General features: G+C 38.2%; 1 protein-coding gene across 1 annotated transcript in view; it reads left to right on the top strand.

Annotated features, from left to right (window-relative positions):
- Positions 1-20,807, top strand: part of FBXO36 (F-box protein 36) — a 128,635-nt gene that overhangs the window by 35,213 nt on the left and 72,615 nt on the right. The window contains exon 3 of the mRNA XM_053711461.1: positions 3,617-3,725. Coding sequence (XP_053567436.1) covers positions 3,617-3,725 — 109 coding nt within the window. The remainder of the gene's footprint in view (positions 1-3,616; positions 3,726-20,807) is intronic.

The following is a 20,807-nucleotide window of genomic DNA, read 5'->3' as shown; positions in this document are numbered from 1 at the left end:
CCTTGTATCTAAGCCTCAGCAGACTGCCCCCTTATTTCAGTTCTTTTGACAGACTTGCATTTTAGCCTATCAGAGCTATCTCCATGGTAAATTCACGTGCATGAGCTCAATGTTATCTATATTAATGCCCTCTAGTGGTGAAAAACGATCAAAATGCATTTAGATTAGAGGCGGCCTTCAAGGTTTAAGAAATTAGCATATGAACCTCCTAGGTTTCGCTTTCAACTAAGAATACCAAGAGAACAAAATAGGTGATAAAATTGGAAAGTTGTTTAAAATGACATGCCCTATTTGAAACATGAAAGTTTTTTTTGGACTTGACTGTCCCTTTAAAGAGACAGATTAGTCCAAATTAAACTTTCATGATTCAGATAGGTCATGTAATTTTTTTATAAATAATTTTAATTGAGGTCAAAGTCACAGAGCAATGTACAAAAGGCATTTCAATACACGTATGAAAACAAAAGCAAGGTGGAAGACAACCTTCTGGGTTAGACACGATATTTGCAATGATCAGGAATCAAAACCATATATGGTCAAACCTGAAGGAATAAACCTCAAAGTAAAGATTTTTTACAATTTTTAAATATATTTAACCAATATTAGAGAAGTAAATATTACAAGAAAGTTGAAGTTTAGAGACTAAGTCAATGTGCTTAACAAAATGTGCTTGCATACCTGGGGGCAAATAGAAGTCTGTTTGACGATTTTCCGGTAGGAAAATCCCATGGGGGAATAGGACAAGGGGTAGTTGTGGGGGGGGGGGGACAACACCCTTATATAACCTGCCAGTAGGTCATGTAAAATAACTCTTCAAGTATTGAATATTTCACTTTTATTAAAGAGACAGATTAGTCCAAATTAAACTTTCATGATTCAGATAGGTCATGTAATTTTTTTTATAAATAATTTTTATTGAGGTCAAAGTCACAGAGCAATGTACAAAAGGCACTTCAATACACGTATGAAAACAAAAGCAAGGCGGAAGACAACCTTCCGGGTTAGACACAATATATTCAATGATCGGGAATCAAAACCATATATGGTCAACCCTGAAGGAATAAACCTCAAAGTAAAGATTTTTTACAATTTAAATATATTTAACCGAATATTAGAGAAGTAAATATTACAAGAAAGTTGAAGTTCAGAGATGCGGTGGGGTGTGGGGGTCCCACACTAATTAATGCGGGAGATGGGGGAACCACTACACTACAGAATTTTTATATATATATATATATATATATATAAATATTTTAAAAAATGACAGCTGCCAGTACCTAAGATGGCGGGCACTAGTTAGAGGGGGAAGGGTTAGGCTGTTTGGGAGGGGATCGGGGAGGTTGGAGGGTAAGGGGGGGATCCTGCACACCAGAATATTTTTTTTTTTTTTTTAAATTGCCTTAATTTTTCATATTGGCAGACTATCTGCCAGTACCTAAGATGGGGTGAGGTGACCAAAGGGAGGTGAGGGAGGGAAGAGAGTTGTTTGGGAGGGATCAGGTAGGAGAGTAATCTCTAAAATTAACATTACTAGCTACCTAATTAACCCCTTCACTGCCGGGAATAATAGAAGTGTGGTGCGCAGCTGCAATTAGAGGCCTTCTAATTACCTAAAAGCAATGGCAAAGCCATATATGTCTGCTATTTCTGAACAAAGGGGTTCCCAGAGAAGCTTTTACAACCATTTGTGCCACGATTGCACAAACAGTATGTAAATAATTTCAGTGAGAAACCCTAAGTTTGTGAAATTTGTTTTATTTTATCGCATTTGGTGGTGAAATGGTGGCATGATATATTGTTTTGACAGGTAAATAAAAAAAGGCTCAATTTCTGTGCCCTAGGCAGGGTGTGGGCTCCACATGAGGTTTTAGAGGGAGGGATTAGCCAAAGTTGGATTTGTAGTTTACAACCGCAAGGCCTTGAGGAAAAAAAACAACTGCCTTACGCTAAATTTTTGGTGCAGCTGGTAGATGAAAAAATGAGCACCCAAGGGTACCTTTTAGGCTCTACACCAAAGCACCAGGGCCTACTTTTAAGTTGAGCCCTGTCTTAAAAAAACTTTTTACCTCTTGAAAATCCATTTTGGGCATTTTAGCATGGCATACTCGGTAATTCACATAGCTTGCTCAAAGCACATGATTGGATAATTTTAACAAACATGAGCATTTCCTTGCTTTATTAAAATGTAAAACAATAATAATAAAATAACTCTTCAAGTATTGAATGTTTGACTTGGAAAGTTGTTTAAAATGACATGCCCTATTTGAAACATGAAAGTTTTTTTGGACTTGACTGTCCCTTTAAAGAGACAGATTAGTCCAAATTAAACTTTCATGATTCAGATAGGTCATGTAATTTTTTTTATAAATAATTTTAATTGAGGTCAAAGTCACAGAGCAATGTACAAAAGGCATTTCAATACATGTATGAAAACAAAAGCAAGGTGGGAGACAACCTTCTGGGTTAGACACGATATTTGCAATGATCAGGAATCAAAACCATATATGGTCAACCCTGAAGGAATAAACCTCAAAGTAAAGATTTTTTACAATTTAAATATATTTAACCAATATTAGAGAAGTAAATATTACAAGAAAGTTGAAGTTCAGAGACTAAGTCGATGTGCTTAACAAAATGTGCTTGCATACCTGGGGGCAAATAGAAGTCCGGTAGGAAAATCCCATGAGGGAACAGGACAGGGGGGTAGTTGTGGGGGGCGGGACAAAAAACAACCTTATATAACCTGCCAGTAGGTCATGTAATTTTAAACAACTTCCCAATTTACTTTTATCATTAAATTTACTTTGTTCGCTTGGTATTCTTTGTAGAAAGCAAAACCTAGGCAGGCTCATTTGCTAATTTGTAAGCCCTTGAAGGCCACCTCTTATCTCTGCATTTTGACAGCTTTTCACAGCTAGACAGCACTAGTTCATGTGTGCCATATAGATAAACATTTTGCTCACTCTTGTGGAGTTATTTATGAGTCAACACTGATTGGCTAAAATGTAAGTCTGTCAAAAGAACTGAAATAAGGGGGCATTCTGTAGAGGCTTAGATACAAGTAATTACAGAATTAAAACGTATATTAATATAACAGTGTTGGTTATGTAAAACTCGGGAATGGGCAATAAAGAGATTATCTTTTTAAACAATAAAAATGTGTGAGTAGACTGTCCCTTTAATTGTGTGGACTAAGATTTTCATTACATTTTGACAGAAAACCATATGAAAGGGTTAATGGAATTGAGAATGTTAGAATGAATGCAGTGAAATAGACAAATAGCAAAAAAAAACATTAGCAATAATAAATAAATGTTTTCTTTCCCAGTGACTGCTCATTTTTTGCTACCATGATGGTGCGCAAAAAGATACAGGTTTTCCCGTTTACCTATTCCTAATCTAGTACAACCAAATGTTCTGAAATTAACACTGATGTAGCTAACAAATTAAAATGAATTAGAATATTGTTTTTAACAAAAAAAAGAAATAAAAATGGAGGTCAAAGATAATTTTGTACATCAAACTGTATTAGGTTTTAAATTGATTTCTTATTGCAAATTGCTTTACAGATTTCTATAAAGTAGAGATAAGAACTTGGCTTCCTTTTTGTCCCCAGGTAATTATTAGATCATGGAGAATTTCACTCAGAAATGAGTTCCGTGATGCTAGACCCAGTGTAAATAAAGAATCGCACCAAGACTTTCTGGACAGTCCAACAATACAAGGTAAACAATAGGAAATACAGTAGCGCATTTTCATCAATACAAGTTTGAGAGTTTGTCACACATGGCCTATGTCAAGAGCTTACAGCATACAGCGTAATAAGGCAGGTAGCTACTAGCAGACTGAACAGAACGCCAATGCCACAGCGTCATAATATTCTAAAGCAATTAGTAACTGGGATGGTGTGGAGTGACATCTTTTTTTGCCTAAAAGTAAATTCCTCTGAATTTCTTTCTTCAACAAAGGTCCAGTGAGACTTTAGGCTTAAAAGGACATTAGGTTTAAAGGGACATAAAACTCAAACAATTTCTTTCATGATTCAGATAGAGCATACAATTTTAAACAACTTTCCAATTTACTTCTATTATCACATTTTCTTTGTTTTCTAGTTATCCTTTGTTAAAGTGAAGGTCAATTTTGATGAATTAGTGCCCGGTTTTTAATAATCCTATTTCGCACGTTTTCTTCAAAAACTTACCTTTGAATCCTGGCAGCCGCTCCAGCACTTCCTCCGCCTGCCGCAAGCCGTCTTCGCGGGTCCAAAATGACGAATCCGGCTTCCTCCAATCACGGCGTTATATCAGGCCAAGATTACCCCGGAGGGGGAAGCCGTGATTGCAGGAAGCCGGATTTGTCATTTCTGACGTCTGCAGAGGCTTCCGGCGGCCGGGGGAATCGCTGGAGCTACTGCCAGGATTAAAAGGTAAGTTTTTGAAGAAAAGAAGTGAAGGTCAATTTTGATTAATACAAGTGCCCTTGTTTTTAATAGGATTATTAAAAACCGGGCGCTAATTCAGCAAAATTGACCTTCACTTTAAAAAGCAGAAAGATAAGTTCTGGAGTGTGCACGTGTCTGCATTAGATGTTATACATCAGCAAGAGCACTAGATGGCAGCACTGTTTCCTATCCTTCAGTGCTGCAGACATGTGTACACTACCTACCTAGATATGTCTTCAACAACGAATAACATGAGAACGACGGAAATGTTGTAATAGAAGTAAATTGATTTTTTTTGTGTAAATTGTATTCTCTATTTGTATCATGTCCCTTTAAGAGAGAGCATACAATTTTTAACAACTTTCTAATTTACTTCTGTTATCAAATTTATTTCATTCTCTTGGTATCCTTTCTTGATGGAGCATTAAAGAACTACTGGGAGCTAGCTGAACACATCAGGTGAACCCATCATGAGCAACAAAGGTTACCAAGGGAATGAAGCAATTAAGATATTGAATGTTCTATCTTAATCATGAATAAAAAATCAGGGATTCATGTCCTTATAAGCTTCATTTTTTGCAAGACCTTTGTTGAAGGAAGATGTATCTTAAGTAATCATTTCAGACAGACTATGATATCTAAGGATAAGGTTTATTTATTATGTTGCAAGTTGACTAAATATGTCAGGCAGTCATGTCTGGTATCAAAATAATCCACATTATTCTCTGTTGTGATTGAGCATAAATGTATCATTACTAAATGTACCTGTATAAAACTACAATATTTATATAGTGGGCAAGATTACATATGCGGCGTCGCCCGCAAAAGCTGGCAACACCGGTTTTTACGTGGTTTTGGTATCACATACACGGCGTAGCATACAAGTTACGCGCGTATATTTTACCGGTCGCCCGCATGTTTTACTCCATTAAACTTACATAGAACTGGCGTCACCATTTGGTATTACATATCCAGCGCAAGGACTTATGCACACAGAATTGAGAAAATCTACTCCATTTTCATCTCGCCACACATAGGCAGGCGCAGCAACCCTTGCACTGACTAAAAAAGCAATGTAACTCCCTGGAGGCCTTAACAAACACATACATTTAAGCAGCATCTCAAATAGTTAAAGGGACAGTATAGTATAAAATAGTTTTTCGCTTTCCAATTACTTTTTTTACTAGTTGCAGAGTATAAAATATGAGATTTGCTTTTTTTTAAGGTTTATTTGTGTATATGAAATAGCTGATTTTGTGTTTTGAAGTCACAACCTAATAAAATGGGTTGAGCTTGTAGGTATAATCGGATCTCATTACTTTATCACATCGTGTTCATATACTTGCTTCTTTATTTTATATCTGTTCATAAACCAATCACCAATACTTGGAGAGAACAATGGAAAATGAACATTTTATTTCCTTATCTCTTCTAGAACCCACTCGGAGTGTAATTTATTCTGCTGGCTGTTTTAACACAGATTGGCCTTGATGCCAAAATATTTAAGGATGGGGGGGGATACCACAGGCTAAATAAAATATTTCAAATGCAATCATAAGGGTAAAGGAAATACTTGTAAACAATTTAATACACTCCGGCAGGTAAAGTGGATCATTGGGAACAAATTAAAGGGAAGAACATTTTTGAGTAAACTGTCTCTTTAAACCTTGATCCCCACTCAATTATTAAAATCAATGATCCTCCTCTGCAATTGTGTCAAACCAATCCCAAACAGCACAAATTTACATCTTATAAGTGAATATTACTATGTGGATGTGAGTTATAGTACAAGAATATGTCATAAACATGATAATATTACCTGTTTTTTATTGCCATTTCAACACAAGTCATATTATATGTTTTAACAATATTACGGCTAGATTAAGAGTTTTGCGTTAGAGGCTATGCGGTGCTAACAAGCAGTTTTCTCTCACCGCTCACTTACCTGCAGCACTGGTATTACGGGTTTTTACAAACTTGGCGTTAAAAGACAAAAAGTGAGCGTAGAGCAAAATTTTGCTCCATATCGCACTCCAATACCAGCACTGCTTAAGTCAGCGGTGAGCTGGTCGTACGTGCTCATGCACGATTTCCCCATAGGAATCAACGGGGAGAGCCAGCTGAAAAAAAGTCTAACACCTGCAAAAAAGCAGCATAAAACTCTGTAACGCAGCTCCATTGATTCCTATGGGGAAATAAAATTTATGTTTACACCTAACACCCTAACATGAACCCCTAGTCTAAACACCCCTAATCTTACACTTATTAACCCCTAATCTGCCGCCCCCGACATCGCCGCCACCTACATTATATTTATTAACCCCTAATCTGCCGCTCCGGACACCGCCACCACCTACATTATACTAATGAACCCCTAATCTGCTACCCCCAACATCGCCGCCACCTACATTATATTTCTTAACCCCTAATCTCCCTCTCCCAATGTCGCCGCAACCTACCTACACTTATTAACCCCTAATCTGCCGCCGCCAATGTCACCGCCACTATATTAAATTTATTAACCCCTAAACCTAAGTCTAACCCTAACACCCCCTAACTTAAATATAATTTAAATAAATCTAAATAAAATTGCTATCATTAACTAAATAATTCCTATTTAAAACTAAATACCTATAAAATAAACCCTAAACTAGCTACAATATAACTAATAGTTACATTGTATCTAGCTTAGGGTTTATTTTTATTTTACAGGCAAGTTTGTATTTATTTTAACTAGGTAGAATAGTTATTAACTATTTAATAACTACCTAGCTAAAATAAATACAAATTTACCTGTAAAAAGTAAATTTATGCTTACCTGATAAATTAATTTCTTTACGATATGACGAGTCCACGGATTTCATCCTTACTTGTGGGATATTAACCTCCTGCTAACAGGAAGTGGCAAAGAGCACCACAGCAGAGCTGTATATATAGCCCCTCCCTTCCCCTCCACCCTCAGTCATTCGGCCGAAGGTATAGGAAGAGAAAAGGAAAGGCTAAAAGGTGCAGAGGTGACTGAAGTTTACAAAATATAAAGAAAACTGTCTTAAAATGAACAGGGTGGACCGTGGACTCGTCATATCGTAAAAGAAATTAATTTATCAGGTAAGCATAAATTTACTTTTCTTTTACAAAGATATGACGAGTCCACGGATTTCATCCTTACTTGTGATACCAATACCAAAGCAAAAGGTCACGGATGAAAGGGAGGGACAAGACAGGAACCTAAACAGAAGGCACCACTGCTTGAAGAACCTTTCTCCCAAAAATAGCCTCCGAAGAAGCAAAAGTATCAAATTTGTAAAATTTGGAAAAAGTGTGAAGGGACGACCAAGTCGCAGCCTTACAAATGCATCATTTTTAAAGGCCCATGTGGAAGCCACAGCCCTAGTAGAATGAGCCGTAATTCTTTCAGGAGGCTGCTGTCCAGCAGTCTCATATGCCAGGCGGATGATACTTCTCAGCCAAAAAGAAAGAGAGGTAGCCATAGCTTTCTGACCCCTACGCTTTCCAGAATAAACAATGAATAATAAAGATGATTGACGGAAATCCTTAGTTGCCTGTAAGTAAAACTTTAAGGCACGGACCACATCCAAATTATGCAACATACGCTCCTTCTTAGAAGAAGGGTTAGGACATAAGGAAGGAACAACAATTTCCTGATTAATATTCTTATTTGAAACAACCTTAGGAAGGAATCCAGGTTTGGTACGTAACACCACCTTATCAGAATGAAAAATGAGATAAGGAGAATCGCACTGTAGCGCTGAAAGCTCAGAAACTCTTTGAGTAGAAGAAATAGCAACTAAAAACAGAACTTTCCAAGATAACAATTTGATATCCATGGAATGCATGGGTTCAAACAGAACCCCTTGAAGAACTCGAAGAACTAAATTCAAACTCCAGGGAGGAGTAATGGGTCTAAATACAGGCTTAATTCTAGATAGAGCCTGACAAAAAGACTGAACATCTGGCACATCTGCCAAACGTTTGTGAAACAGAATTGACAAAGCAGAAATTTGTCCCTTTAAGGAATTTGCTGATAACCCTTTCTCCAATCCTTCTTGGAGAAAAGACAGAATCCTAGGAATCCTAACTTTACTCCATGAGTAACCCTTGGATTCACACCAATAAAGATATTTACGCCATATCTTATGATAGATTTTTCTAGTGACAGGCTTTCTAGCCTGTATCAAAGTATTGATGACCGAATCAGAGAATCCTCGCTTCAATAAAATCAAGCGTTCAATCTCCACACAGTCAGCTGCAGAGAAATTAGATTTGGATGTTGGAAAGGACCTTGAATGAGAAGGTCCTGTCTCAAAGGAAGTTTCCACGGTGGCAGAGAGGACATGTCCACTAGATCCGCAAACCAAGTCCTGCGTGGCCATGCAGGCGCTATCAGGATTACTGAAGCTCTCTCCTGTTTGATTTGAGCAATCACGCGTGGAAGGAGAGGAAACGGTGGAAACACATAAGCTATGCTGAACAACCAAGGCACTGCCCAGGCATCTATCAGTTTGGCCTGAGGATCCATTGACCTGGATCCGTATCTTGGAAGCTTGGCATTCTGTCGAGATGCCATCAGATCCAATTCCGGTCTGCCCCATCGGAGAATCAATGAGGCAAATACCTCCGGGTGAAGCTTCCACTCCCCCGGATGAAAAGTCCCTCGACTTAGAAAATCCGCTTCCCAGTTCTCCACTCCTGGGATGTAGATCGCTGACAGATGACAAGAGTGGGCCTCCGCCCAACGGATTATCTTGGATACTTCTCTCATCGCTAAGGAACTCCTTGTTCCCCCTTGATGATTGATATAAACCACAGTCGTGATGTTGTCCGACTGGAATCTGATAAATTTGGCCGAAGCCAACTGAGGCCACGCCTGAAGCGCATTGAATATTGCTCTCAGTTCCAGAATATTGATTGGAAGTAGGGACTCCACCTGAGTCCAAACACCCTGAGTCTTCCCACCAGGGTCTGCGGAAACAAGTCCCTTGGGACAGATGATCCGGCGACAACCACCAAAGAAGAGAGACTCTGGTCTCTTGATCCAGATTTATCTGAGGAGATAAATCCGCATAATCCCATTCCACTGTCCGAGCATGCACAGCTGCAGCGGTCTGAGATGGAAGCGAGCAAACGGAATGATGTCCATTGCCGCTTCCATTAATCCAATTACCTCCATACACTGAGCCACTGATGGTCGAGGAATGGACTGAAGTGCTCGGCAAGTATTTAGAATCTTTGATTTTCTGACCTCTGTCAGAAATATTTTCATGGCTACCGAGAAAGGAACCCTTGTCTGCGGAACAAGTTATTAACCCTTTGAACATATCTGTTACTTATTCAAAATTGAGAATTATGTCACCTATGCCAGGGTTGGCATCAATTTATGTGCCCAAAACACCATTGGGCCAGGCTAAAAACAATTGCATGGCATGGAGGGGGATCTACCCTGTATATATTCATAGTGAAAATCAGTGGCCCAATGGTTATTAACCCTTTGAAAATATATGTTACTTATTGAAAAATGAGACTTAGAGCACCTATGCCAGGGTTGGCATCAATTTCTGTATCAACAACACCATTGGGCCAGGCTAAAAACAATTGCATGGCATGGAGGGGGATCTACCTACCCTGTATATATTCATAGTGAAATCAGTGGCCCAATGGTTATTAACCCTTTGAAAATATATGTTATTTATTCAAAATAGTAATATTTGTAGTGGTGCCAACGTATGCCCTTTTTTCAAGTTTGTATATCTAATTGTTATATAAAGAGATTCCACCTCTGTGTACATTATATGAATCATATTATTATTTTAATAAAACCTATGTTTTTATTTTAAAGTAAATTTAAAGCAGTCTGACAAAAAAATTGAATAAGAAACCAACTTCCATGAATAAGAAACAGAATTTCACGAATAAGAAACAGCTTGAATAAGAAACCAACTTCCTTGTCGTGTGACTGAGCCTGCTGGGGCCCTGGGCCAATCTTTTATTTTAGGCGGCAGTGGCACTAAGTTGAAGTTAGATAACTTGAGTTGAAGTTGAACTTGATATACATTTATTACAACGAACTTGCAGCCTCGCTGCCTCTATAGTCAAGGGAAGTGAGTGACTTGACTATTTTGGCAGCGAGGCTGCAAGTTCGTTGTAATAAATTATCAAGTTCAACTTCAACTCAAGTTATCTAACTTCAACTTAGTGCCGCCTAAAATGAAAGATTGGCCCAGGGCCCCAGCAGGCTCAGTCACTATAAAAGCTGTAGCGCCTGTTTTTTTAAGTCATCAACAGTAGTCTGTTAACAACACAATCGAACACAACAACAACACCAGAACAGTCAACTTACTGTAACTTACATTACAAGTAAAGTACGCGTACTACTAAATAGAACTACTACAGACAGTCTGTCTCTGTCTCACACTGCCGCCAGGCTGAGGCCCGCCACCGCCACTGACACCTACCTAAAAGATGCGCCAATTGCCAAATATAGATAACAACAAGAAGTAGTCTTCAAGTTCTACGCTCCGGTTGCTGACTGACTTCGTTCAGTACTGTTGTAGTGTAGTAGTAGTAAGAGAGAGCAGACTCGACTGACACCCACCACCAGGGGCGGACTGAGACCAACCAGGGCCCCCGGGCAAAAGTGTTACAGGGCCCCCCACCCCCTCTTTGCTCCACCTATTTACCTACCTTCTCTGCCCCTCCTGCACCCTATTGCCCCCCATATCATGTGCCCCTCCCACCTACCTTGCCCCTCCCACCTCATATACCCCTCCCACCTCATATGCCCCTCCCCCACCATGTTTTTAATTGACATATAGAGACAATTTTTTTTCTTAAATATTTTTAATAAGGACTAAATATTGTAAATTAGCAAGTGCTTATGCCAAGAAAAAATAATAATCCCTATGCCTATATGCACTACAGTATGGAGCAGAAAGTAACAAGGGGCAGACAAGGGGGTAAAATCACTTGTTACTGGCGGCTAAAGAGGTCAAAATCATTCATTTGTATTTTGTATATTTCCTTTAAATAATAGATGCATGATCCTATAAGTATGCCTTTATACTAAATAAAGATAAAACTATCTCCATTTTAACTGAAACCAGGGCAGGTTTAGAGAAATCAATTTTAAAGGGAGAGTAAATTCAAAAGTAAACTTTAAAGGAACATGAAACCCAAATTATTATTTTTTCATGATTTAGGTAGAACATTCAATTTTAAACAACTTTCCAGTTTACTTTTATTATCAAATTTGCTTCATTCTCTTGGTATAATTTGCTGAAAGAGCAGCAATGCACTACTGGTTTCTAACTGAACACAAGGGTGAGCCAATGACAATCGGTATATATATGCAGCCTCCAATCAGCAGCTAGAACCTAGGTTCTTTGCTGCTCCTGAGATTTCCTAGAAAAAAAACTTTCAGCAATGGATAACAAGAGAAGGAAGTAAATTAAATAATATAAGTAAATTGGAAAGTTGTTTAAAATGTTATGCTCTGTCTAAATCATGAATGTCTAATTATCACTTTACTGTCCCTTTAATGATTCAAATTGAACATACAATTTTAAACACCACTCATTACAATTTACTTCTATTATCTAAGTTGCTTAATTCACTTCCTATCATTTGTTGAAAAGCATACCTGGGTAGGTTAAGGAGCAGCAATGGACTACTGGGATTTAGCTGAAGATTGGTGGATGCACATATATGCCTCTTGTTATTGGCTCACCCAACATGCTCAGCTAGCTCCCAGTGGAATATTGCTGTTCCCCTCCTATAGCATCTCATGTAGAGATATACAATACTATAGAGATGTCTAACACCCGCCAAAACCTAGTAAATAAAAATTTAACACAATGTAGAGGTTCCATTACATAGCCCCCTCCCCAGTTCCTTATATTCAGATATATATTATCATAGAGAGGTTCCCTCTGTCTCACACACACACACTGACCCCTTCCCAGTACCTTATATACAGATATATAACATTATAGAGAGGTTCCATCTGTCTCTCACACACACTGACCCCTCCCAGTTCCTTATATACAGATATATAATATTATAGAGAGGTTCCCTCTGTCTCACACACACACTGACCCCTCCCCAGTACCTTATATACAGATATATAATATTATAGAGAGGTTCTCTCTGTCTCACACACAGTATCTTATATACAGATATATAATATTATAGAGAGGTTCCCTCTGTCTCACACACACACTGACCCCTCCCCAGTACCTTATATAGATATATAATATAATAGAGAGGTTCCCTCTGTTCTTATGCACACACTGACCCCTCCCAAGTACCTTATGACAGATATATCATATTATAAAGAGGTTCCCTCTGTCACACACACAGCCCCCTCCCCAGTTCCTTATATTGAGAAATATATTATAGAGGTTCCCTTTGTCACACACACAGCCCCCTCCCCAGATCCTTACATACAGATATATATTGTAGAGGTCCCCTCTGTCACACACACAGCCATTTTCACAAATCCTTATATACATATATACTGTACTGTATATATTATAAAGCTTTCCTCTGTCACACACACAGTTCCCCTCCCCAGTTCCTTATATTCAGATATTTATATATATATTGTAGAGGTTCCCTCTGTCACACACACACAGACCCTTCCCCAGATCCTTATATACAGATTTATATTATAGAGGCTCCCTTTGTCTCACACACAGACCACTTCCCAGTTCCTTATATACAGATTTATATTATAGAGGTTCCCTCTGTCATAAACACAGACCCCTCTCCATTTCCTTATATATAGATATATATTATAGAGGTTTCCTCTGTCACACACACACAGACCCCTCCCCAGATCCTGATATATCCATCTATGATCTACCACCTTCTGCCATTAATAGTAAACATAGTTGGTTCAGTCCTCCTTAGCAGCTCGGCTCCTTCACTGTCTGAAAATCACGTGGGGCCACGTCTGTCTGCTGCAGCTGCCGCCTAAGCCTCTGATATGCACTTAAAATTGTGGGACTGGGCCACCACGTCTGACTCTCTGCGCCGTTGAGCTGCTCTGACACGTGACCGCACGCGGAAGGATCTATTTCATTCCCGCCCGGCACTCAGAGACAGCCAGCCCCAGTCAGATTCAGATGAGTTCTGAATTCTGAATCTGATTGGCTGAGAGTAAGTCAGACTAGTAGTGAGACTGAGAGGCGGCCAGGACGGAGGCTAGCCTCCTGTGGAAGCGTATGGGGCGCATTGGAGAGCACTGCATTAGCACCTTTTCTCCTCTTGGTGGCAGTCTCTCAGCGTCCCATACACTTCCACAGTAGTCAATACATTCATATTGCGCAATGCAAGGACAGCCGGCTGTCCTTGTCTTGCGCAATATGAATGTATTGATGTAATAAGTTATTACGGTCGGTTTTAATAAAATTTACAGTGTTGACAATTTGGTGGAGGGGTAGGGGGGGTCACCTTATTTTATTAAAAAAAAAAATATGAAAAAAAAATTCTAATTTTTTTATTTTTTAATTTTAAATAAATGCTGTAATTACATAGATTGGCCAGGGGAGGCACTGCCTCACCTGCCTCCTGTGACTGCACGTCACTGCAGGAGGTTAATATCCCACAAGTAAGGATGAAATCCGTGGACTCGTCATATCTTTGTAAAAGAAATAAAACCTAACCTAAGTTACAATAACACTTAAGACTACACTACAATTAAATAAATTAACTAAATTAAAAACAATTAAATAAATTAAATTAGCTAAAGTACAAAACCCCCCACTAAATTACAGAAAATTATAAACATATTACAAGATATTTAAACTAATTACACCTAATCTAATAGCCCTATCAAAATAAAAAAAGCCCCCCCCCCCAAAATAAAAAAAACCCTAGCCTAAACTAAACTATCAATAGCTCTTAAAAGGGCCTTTTGCGGGGCATTGCCCCAAAGTAATCAGCTCCTTTTTCCTGTAAAAACAAAATACAAACAACCCCCCCCCAACACTAAAACCCACCACCCACACAACCAACCCCCCAAATAAAATACTAACTAAAAAGACCTAAGCTCCCCATTGCGACTAGCAATACGATTCAAGGCCAGATTACAAGTGGCACTCTACTTAGCACTTTCGCGCACGCAAGAAAATTGCCAGAAGTAAACAAGTTGAAATAAAACATTTGCTCACGAGAGATAGTTGACGCTCTATAACTTCAGGACTTCCGATATCGCGGCCATGCTAACTTCTCCCCATAGACTTCAATGGAGAGCGCAAACTAGAAACAAACCTAACACTCATCCCTTGCGCGCTAACCGACAGGAGTTAAACCAACAGCAATACCCCAAAGGTAGTTATGAATATTTTACATTCCAGTGTTCTTCACATAGAAGAAAATGTTCTGTTTATTTTTAAATATATATTTATATTTTTATTTATATATAAAATTTATTTTTTGTAAAATATATATTTCTACCTATATATAGGTATAGGTGTGTGTATATATGTGTATATATATATATATATATATATATATATATATATATAAATATATATATATAAATATCTATTTAAAAATATATAAAACATTTTCTGCTATGTGAAAAACATTGGAATGTAAGATACTTACAGTACATACGCAGTAAAACACATTATTATATATTAAAATTGAATTAAAATAATTTTTCATATTTTCCGATATTTGAGTATGTGTGTGTGTATTTGAGGTTAACTGCCTGTGGCTCTGGTGACATCACAGCTTTTTTGGAGTGCTATTTAGCACCCAGGGCTGGATGTTACTGAGTCACAGGATGTGTACCTGATCTCAGTTTGTTTAGCTTTGTGAGCTCGCATGATGGTGTGCCTGTGTTAGGGACTCAGGCAAAGGAAAGGACCTTGACGTGGTGCCTGAGCTTTCCCATTTGGCCAGATGCGGTGACTAACCTTTCCAGTTGTGATTTTATCTTAGCTGTGAGCTAGCTGGTGAGTGCTGGGTGTTTCTATGTGTTGTATTACTTTTTATTTGTAATCTCCCTTGTTTCTTGCACCCATTCCGGACTGGGGTTAACTGCCTGTGGCTCTGGTGACATCACAGCTTTTTTGGAGTGCTATTTAGCACCCAGGGCTGGATGTTACTGAGTCACAGGATGTGTACCTGATCCGGTCTTGGAGTGCAGTTCCCTTCCATGTTTTGTATTTTCTATGGGTTATTACAGCCACCTGTGCACCCCTTCTTTGTTCTCAGTTTGTTTAGCTTTGTGAGCTTGCATGATGGTGTGCCTGTGTTAGGGACTCAGGCAAAGGAAAGGACCTTGACGTGGTGCCTGAGCTTTCCCATTTGGCCAGATGCGGTGACTAACCTTTCCAGTTGTGATCTTAGCTGTGAGCTAGCTGGTGAGTGCTGGGTGTTTCTATGTGTTATATATATATATATTTAAAAATATATAAAACATTTTCTGCTATGTGAAAAACATTGGAATGTAAGATACTTACAGTACATACGCAGTAAAACACATTATTATATATTAAAATTGAATGAAAATAATTTTTCATATTTGAGTATGTGTGTGTGTATGTATATATATATATATATATATATACAGGGAGTGCAGAATTATTAGGCAAGTTGTATTTTTGAGGATTAATTTTATTATTGAACAACAACCATGTTCTCAATGAACCCAAAAAACTCATTAATATCAAAGCTGAATAGTTTTGGAAGTAGTTTTTAGTTTGTTTTTAGTTATAGCTATTTTAGGGGGATATCTGTGTGTGCAGGTGACTATTACTGTGCATAATTATTAGGCAACTTAACAAAAAACAAATATATACCCATTTCAATTATTTATTTTTACCAGTGAAACCAATATAACATCTCAACATTCACAAATATACATTTCTGACATTCAAAAACAAAACAAAAACAAATCAGTGACCAATATAGCCACCTTTCTTTGCAAGGACACTCAAAAGCCTGCCATCCATGGATTCTGTCAGTGTTTTGATCTGTTCACCATCAACATTGCGTGCAGCATCAACCACAGCCTCCCAGACACTGTTCAGAGAGGTGTACTGTTTTCCCTCCTTGTAAATCTCACATTTGATGATGGACCACAGGTTCTCAATGGGGTTCAGATCAGGTGAACAAGGAGGCCATGTCATTAGATTTTCTTCTTTTATACCCTTTCTTGCCAGCCAGGCTGTGGAGTACTTGGACGCGTGTGATGGAGCATTGTCCTGCATGAAAATCATGTTTTTCTTGAAGGATGCAGACTTCTTCCTGTACCACTGCTTGAAGAAGGTGTCTTCCAGAAACTGGCAGTAGGACTGGGAGTTGAGCTTGACTCCATCCTCAACCCGAAAAGGCCCCACAAGCTCATCTTTGATGATACCAGCCCAAACCAGTACTCCACCTCCACCTTGCTGGCGTCTGAGTCGGACTGGAGCTCTCTGCCCTTTACCAATCCAGCCACGGGCCCATCCATCTGGCCCATCAAGACTCACTCTCATTTCATCAGTCCATAAAACCTTAGAAAAATCAGTCTTGAGATATTTCTTGGCCCAGTCTTGACGTTTCAGCTTGTGTGTCTTGTTCAGTGGTGGTCGTCTTTCAGCCTTTCTTACCTTGGCCATGTCTCTGAGTATTGCACACCTTGTGCTTTTGGGCACTCCAGTGATGTTGCAGCTCTGAAATATGGCCAAACTGGTGGCAAGTGGCATCTTGGCAGCTGCACGCTTGACTTTTCTCAGTTCATGGGCAGTTATTTTGCGCCTTGGTTTTCCCACACGCTTCTTGCGACCCTGTTGACTATTTTGAATGAAACGCTTGATTGTTCGATGATCACGCTTCAGAAGCTTTGCAATTTTAAGAGTGCTGCATCCCTCTGCAAGATATCTCACTATTTTTGACTTTTCTGAGCCTGTCAAGTCCTTCTTTTGACCCATTTTGCCAAAGGAAAGGAAGTTGCCTAATAATTATGCACACCTGATATAGGGTGTTGATGTCATTAGACCACACCCCTTCTCATTACAGAGATGCACATCACCTAATATGCTTAATTGGTAGTAGGCTTTCGAGCCTATACAGCTTGGAGTAAGACAACATGCATAAAGAGGATGATGTGGTCAAAATACTCATTTGCCTAATAATTCTGTACTCCCTGTATATATAGCTAGATTATATATAGGTAGGGATATGAGGGAGGAGATAATACCACAATATAATTAGTTTAAAGTGCAACCCTTTAACATAATATGCACACTATGAATAAAGAAGGACTAAATGACATACATTACTGTCACTTTAAAGAAAGGGAAATTTGCACACAAAAACGTTTTAGAGAGAACAAAGTTCCTCTCATGTTTATTTGCTGCAGCTTGCAGGTGTCAGAATTGGATATCATTTACAAGGATAAAAGTGATATATGTGACATACAAATAAGCAAACAGTATGAAAACAAAACAAACATATATACAAAAGAAATTGGAACAAATTCAGGAGGATACTAACTCCCAGGGTAGAGAGGCTAATATGGTAAATATGTATACAAATAATAGCAAACAAACTGCTGCTAATTAAGCTGGCCAGCTAACTACCGTAAACAGACCAAACATGGGGGTACCAAAATATATATATATATATATATATATATATATATATATATATATATATATATATATATATATATATATATATAGCAATAGAAGAGATGGGACAGCGCTATTACTAAAGCTTAACAGATATAATGATAAACGTACAACATAGCAAAAAGCATATAACCTGTATTAATGATATAACAAGCCTTATTAAGTATTGTTACTACTCAATAAAGTAAAAAAGAGATTGTAATACTCTATAATATCATGCCACTAGATCAAGGGGATGCAATAGGAAATAAACACAGAGAAAATATATTAAAATATATTAAAAATTACTTCAAATAATATCTACAAAAAGTCCATACAAATATCCCGGAATAAACTCCCCTTAAGGTGTTTCACTTACAATGAGTTACCTCAATCATATGAGGTAAGTGCCGCGTACCAAGGGGGAGATTTTCAAAGCACTGAGATGCTCTTGAAGTTGGATATAAGGGATCTCTCAGCCGTGTAGATCCGGATATTTAAAACGAGCATATACAACACCATAGTGTGATACTATATTCAAAAATGAAACCATTGCTAAATGGCATATGTCAAACTGCTCACATTTATTAAAGAGACAGTTTACCTAGAACAAGAATACATTTTAAACTAATTTGCAGACATAGTAAATATGTTGGTGTTGGGTAATAAGTATATATCGCTTCCTATGTTTATAAATATTTTTTTGAATACTCCGTTTTTCTACAATCTTTTCCATACCCCAAACAATATTTCTGTCCATACGGCCACTCGGTCTCTCTCTCTGCAGCACATTACGCATGTGCTGGCCCCTAAGATGACGTCACTGCTATTGTGAACACAGACCAATGCTCAGAAATCCGCATCCATGTTCAGCAGTGAATAGTTTTCTCCTGGATCTCAATGCTTGTAGCTGCTGGTTGGTGCGCATGTGTAGTTTAGCAGAAAAGCATCATACATTGCTTCACCTGCTAACCAATAGCCTATTCTGGGTTTTTAAAACAGTGTAATCGCACTCGCACCAATGGAGAATAGAGCGCGCGTGTGAAACAGATTACGCATGCGTGTTGCAATCCTTAGGTTATTTGCATAAAATTGAATAAACACTTCTGATTGGCCATCGTGCCGGATACGAACGCACTCTAGCATAGCCCTTTTCTCTGGGCAGTCCAGGGCATGAGTGGGTGAGGGAGCAGTGAAAAAAGGTTACAAAAATGAAACAATCATCCTTACAATTATTATGCTTGTCATCTAATTTAGTTTTTATTAAGGAGTTTGTTAGGGGTATGTTTTAAGGATGGATACACCTTATCACCAATAAGTATTCTAAACCTCAGCTGGAGCAGAACATTTCACCACACAAGGCCTTGGAGAGCAAAATCAGACACGCACACATAATATAAACAGTGCTGCGTTTATATAGTATACATCACATACATTGTAAATTGACAAAGAGGGGCTTACACGCCCCCTTATATATTGCTTCTTTTAAACCCAATTAGCCACAAGTAAACTGGTCCTTTTAACCTCAATACTTATGAGGTATTTAAAGGGATATTAATCCCAAATTCTTTCTTTTATGATTCAGATAGAGCATGCAATTTTAAGCAACTTACTAATTCACTCCTATTATCAATTTTCTTCGTTCTCTTGCTATCTTTATTTAAAAAGCAGGAATGTAAACCTTAGGAGCTGGCCCATTTTAGGTTCAGAACCCTGTATAGTGCTTGCTTATTGATGCCTACATTTGACTAATCAATAAGCAAGGGTAACTCAGGTTCTGAACCAAAAATAGGCCGGCTCCTAAGCTTTACATTACTGCTTTTTAAATAAAGATATCAAGAGAACAAAGAAAAATTGATAATAGGAGTATATTAGAAAGTTGCTTAAAATGGCATGCTCTATTTAAATCATTAAAGAAAACTTTTTGGTTTAGTATCCCTTTAAAAACGCCAACAATAGAAACCAACATTACTTATTCTTTTGTAACTTGTAATACGCATGCAAGTTAACACGTCTCAAGATTTTACTATCACGCATGCTAACATTAGAGCCCCACTTGTAATCTAGTGTAATTAAACATAGACTTTTTTTAAATTTTCATTCATTATTTATTGTGCCTGCTATGGTTGTTATTTACAACAACAAATGTGCTTTTCAGCCTCCCTCTATGTTGAGCAGCGGGAAGCTAAAGTAGAGGAGGAAAGGGTAGAGGGTCGAAGAACACTGGGTTTTATAAAACGGATACTGTATATATAATTGTATCATTCCTGTAATATCTCCCCCCACCTCTCACAAGCCTCTGGCTCTTTACTGATTGGACAATTAATTGGAATGGTGAGTAAAGAGCCAGGGATTGAGATAAGTCAGGCGCTTTAAAGTGAGAGGTACTATAACATTTTCTCCCCTTTAATGTGTTCCCAATGATTTAATTGTAAATAAGAGGCTGCAGCTTTAATCATTCTCCCAGTGGGGGGCGATTAGATGTAGGTACTACAATGTTAAATCTCAGTTGCTCGCTCTAGGTATTTTGCTTTGTGTATACAGAGATAGAGATATAAGCTAAGGGAGTGCTTGTGTGTATGTAGAGTGATAAGATAAAGATGTATGTTTTCACTGCAAGCACATCTGATTTGAATGGGTTGTGATTCTATGGATAAAAATGTGTTATTTAATATACAAAAATAAACCTAAAAGAGCATTTTCCTATACGTTTTATATTCAGCTGTAAAAATATTAAGGGT

The sequence above is a fragment of the Bombina bombina genome, chromosome 4 (assembly GCF_027579735.1).
Source record: "Bombina bombina isolate aBomBom1 chromosome 4, aBomBom1.pri, whole genome shotgun sequence".
Taxonomy (NCBI): Eukaryota; Metazoa; Chordata; class Amphibia; order Anura; family Bombinatoridae; genus Bombina; species Bombina bombina.
Note: the sequence above shows the minus strand (reverse complement) of the source record. Positions and strands in the feature narration are given on the sequence as shown.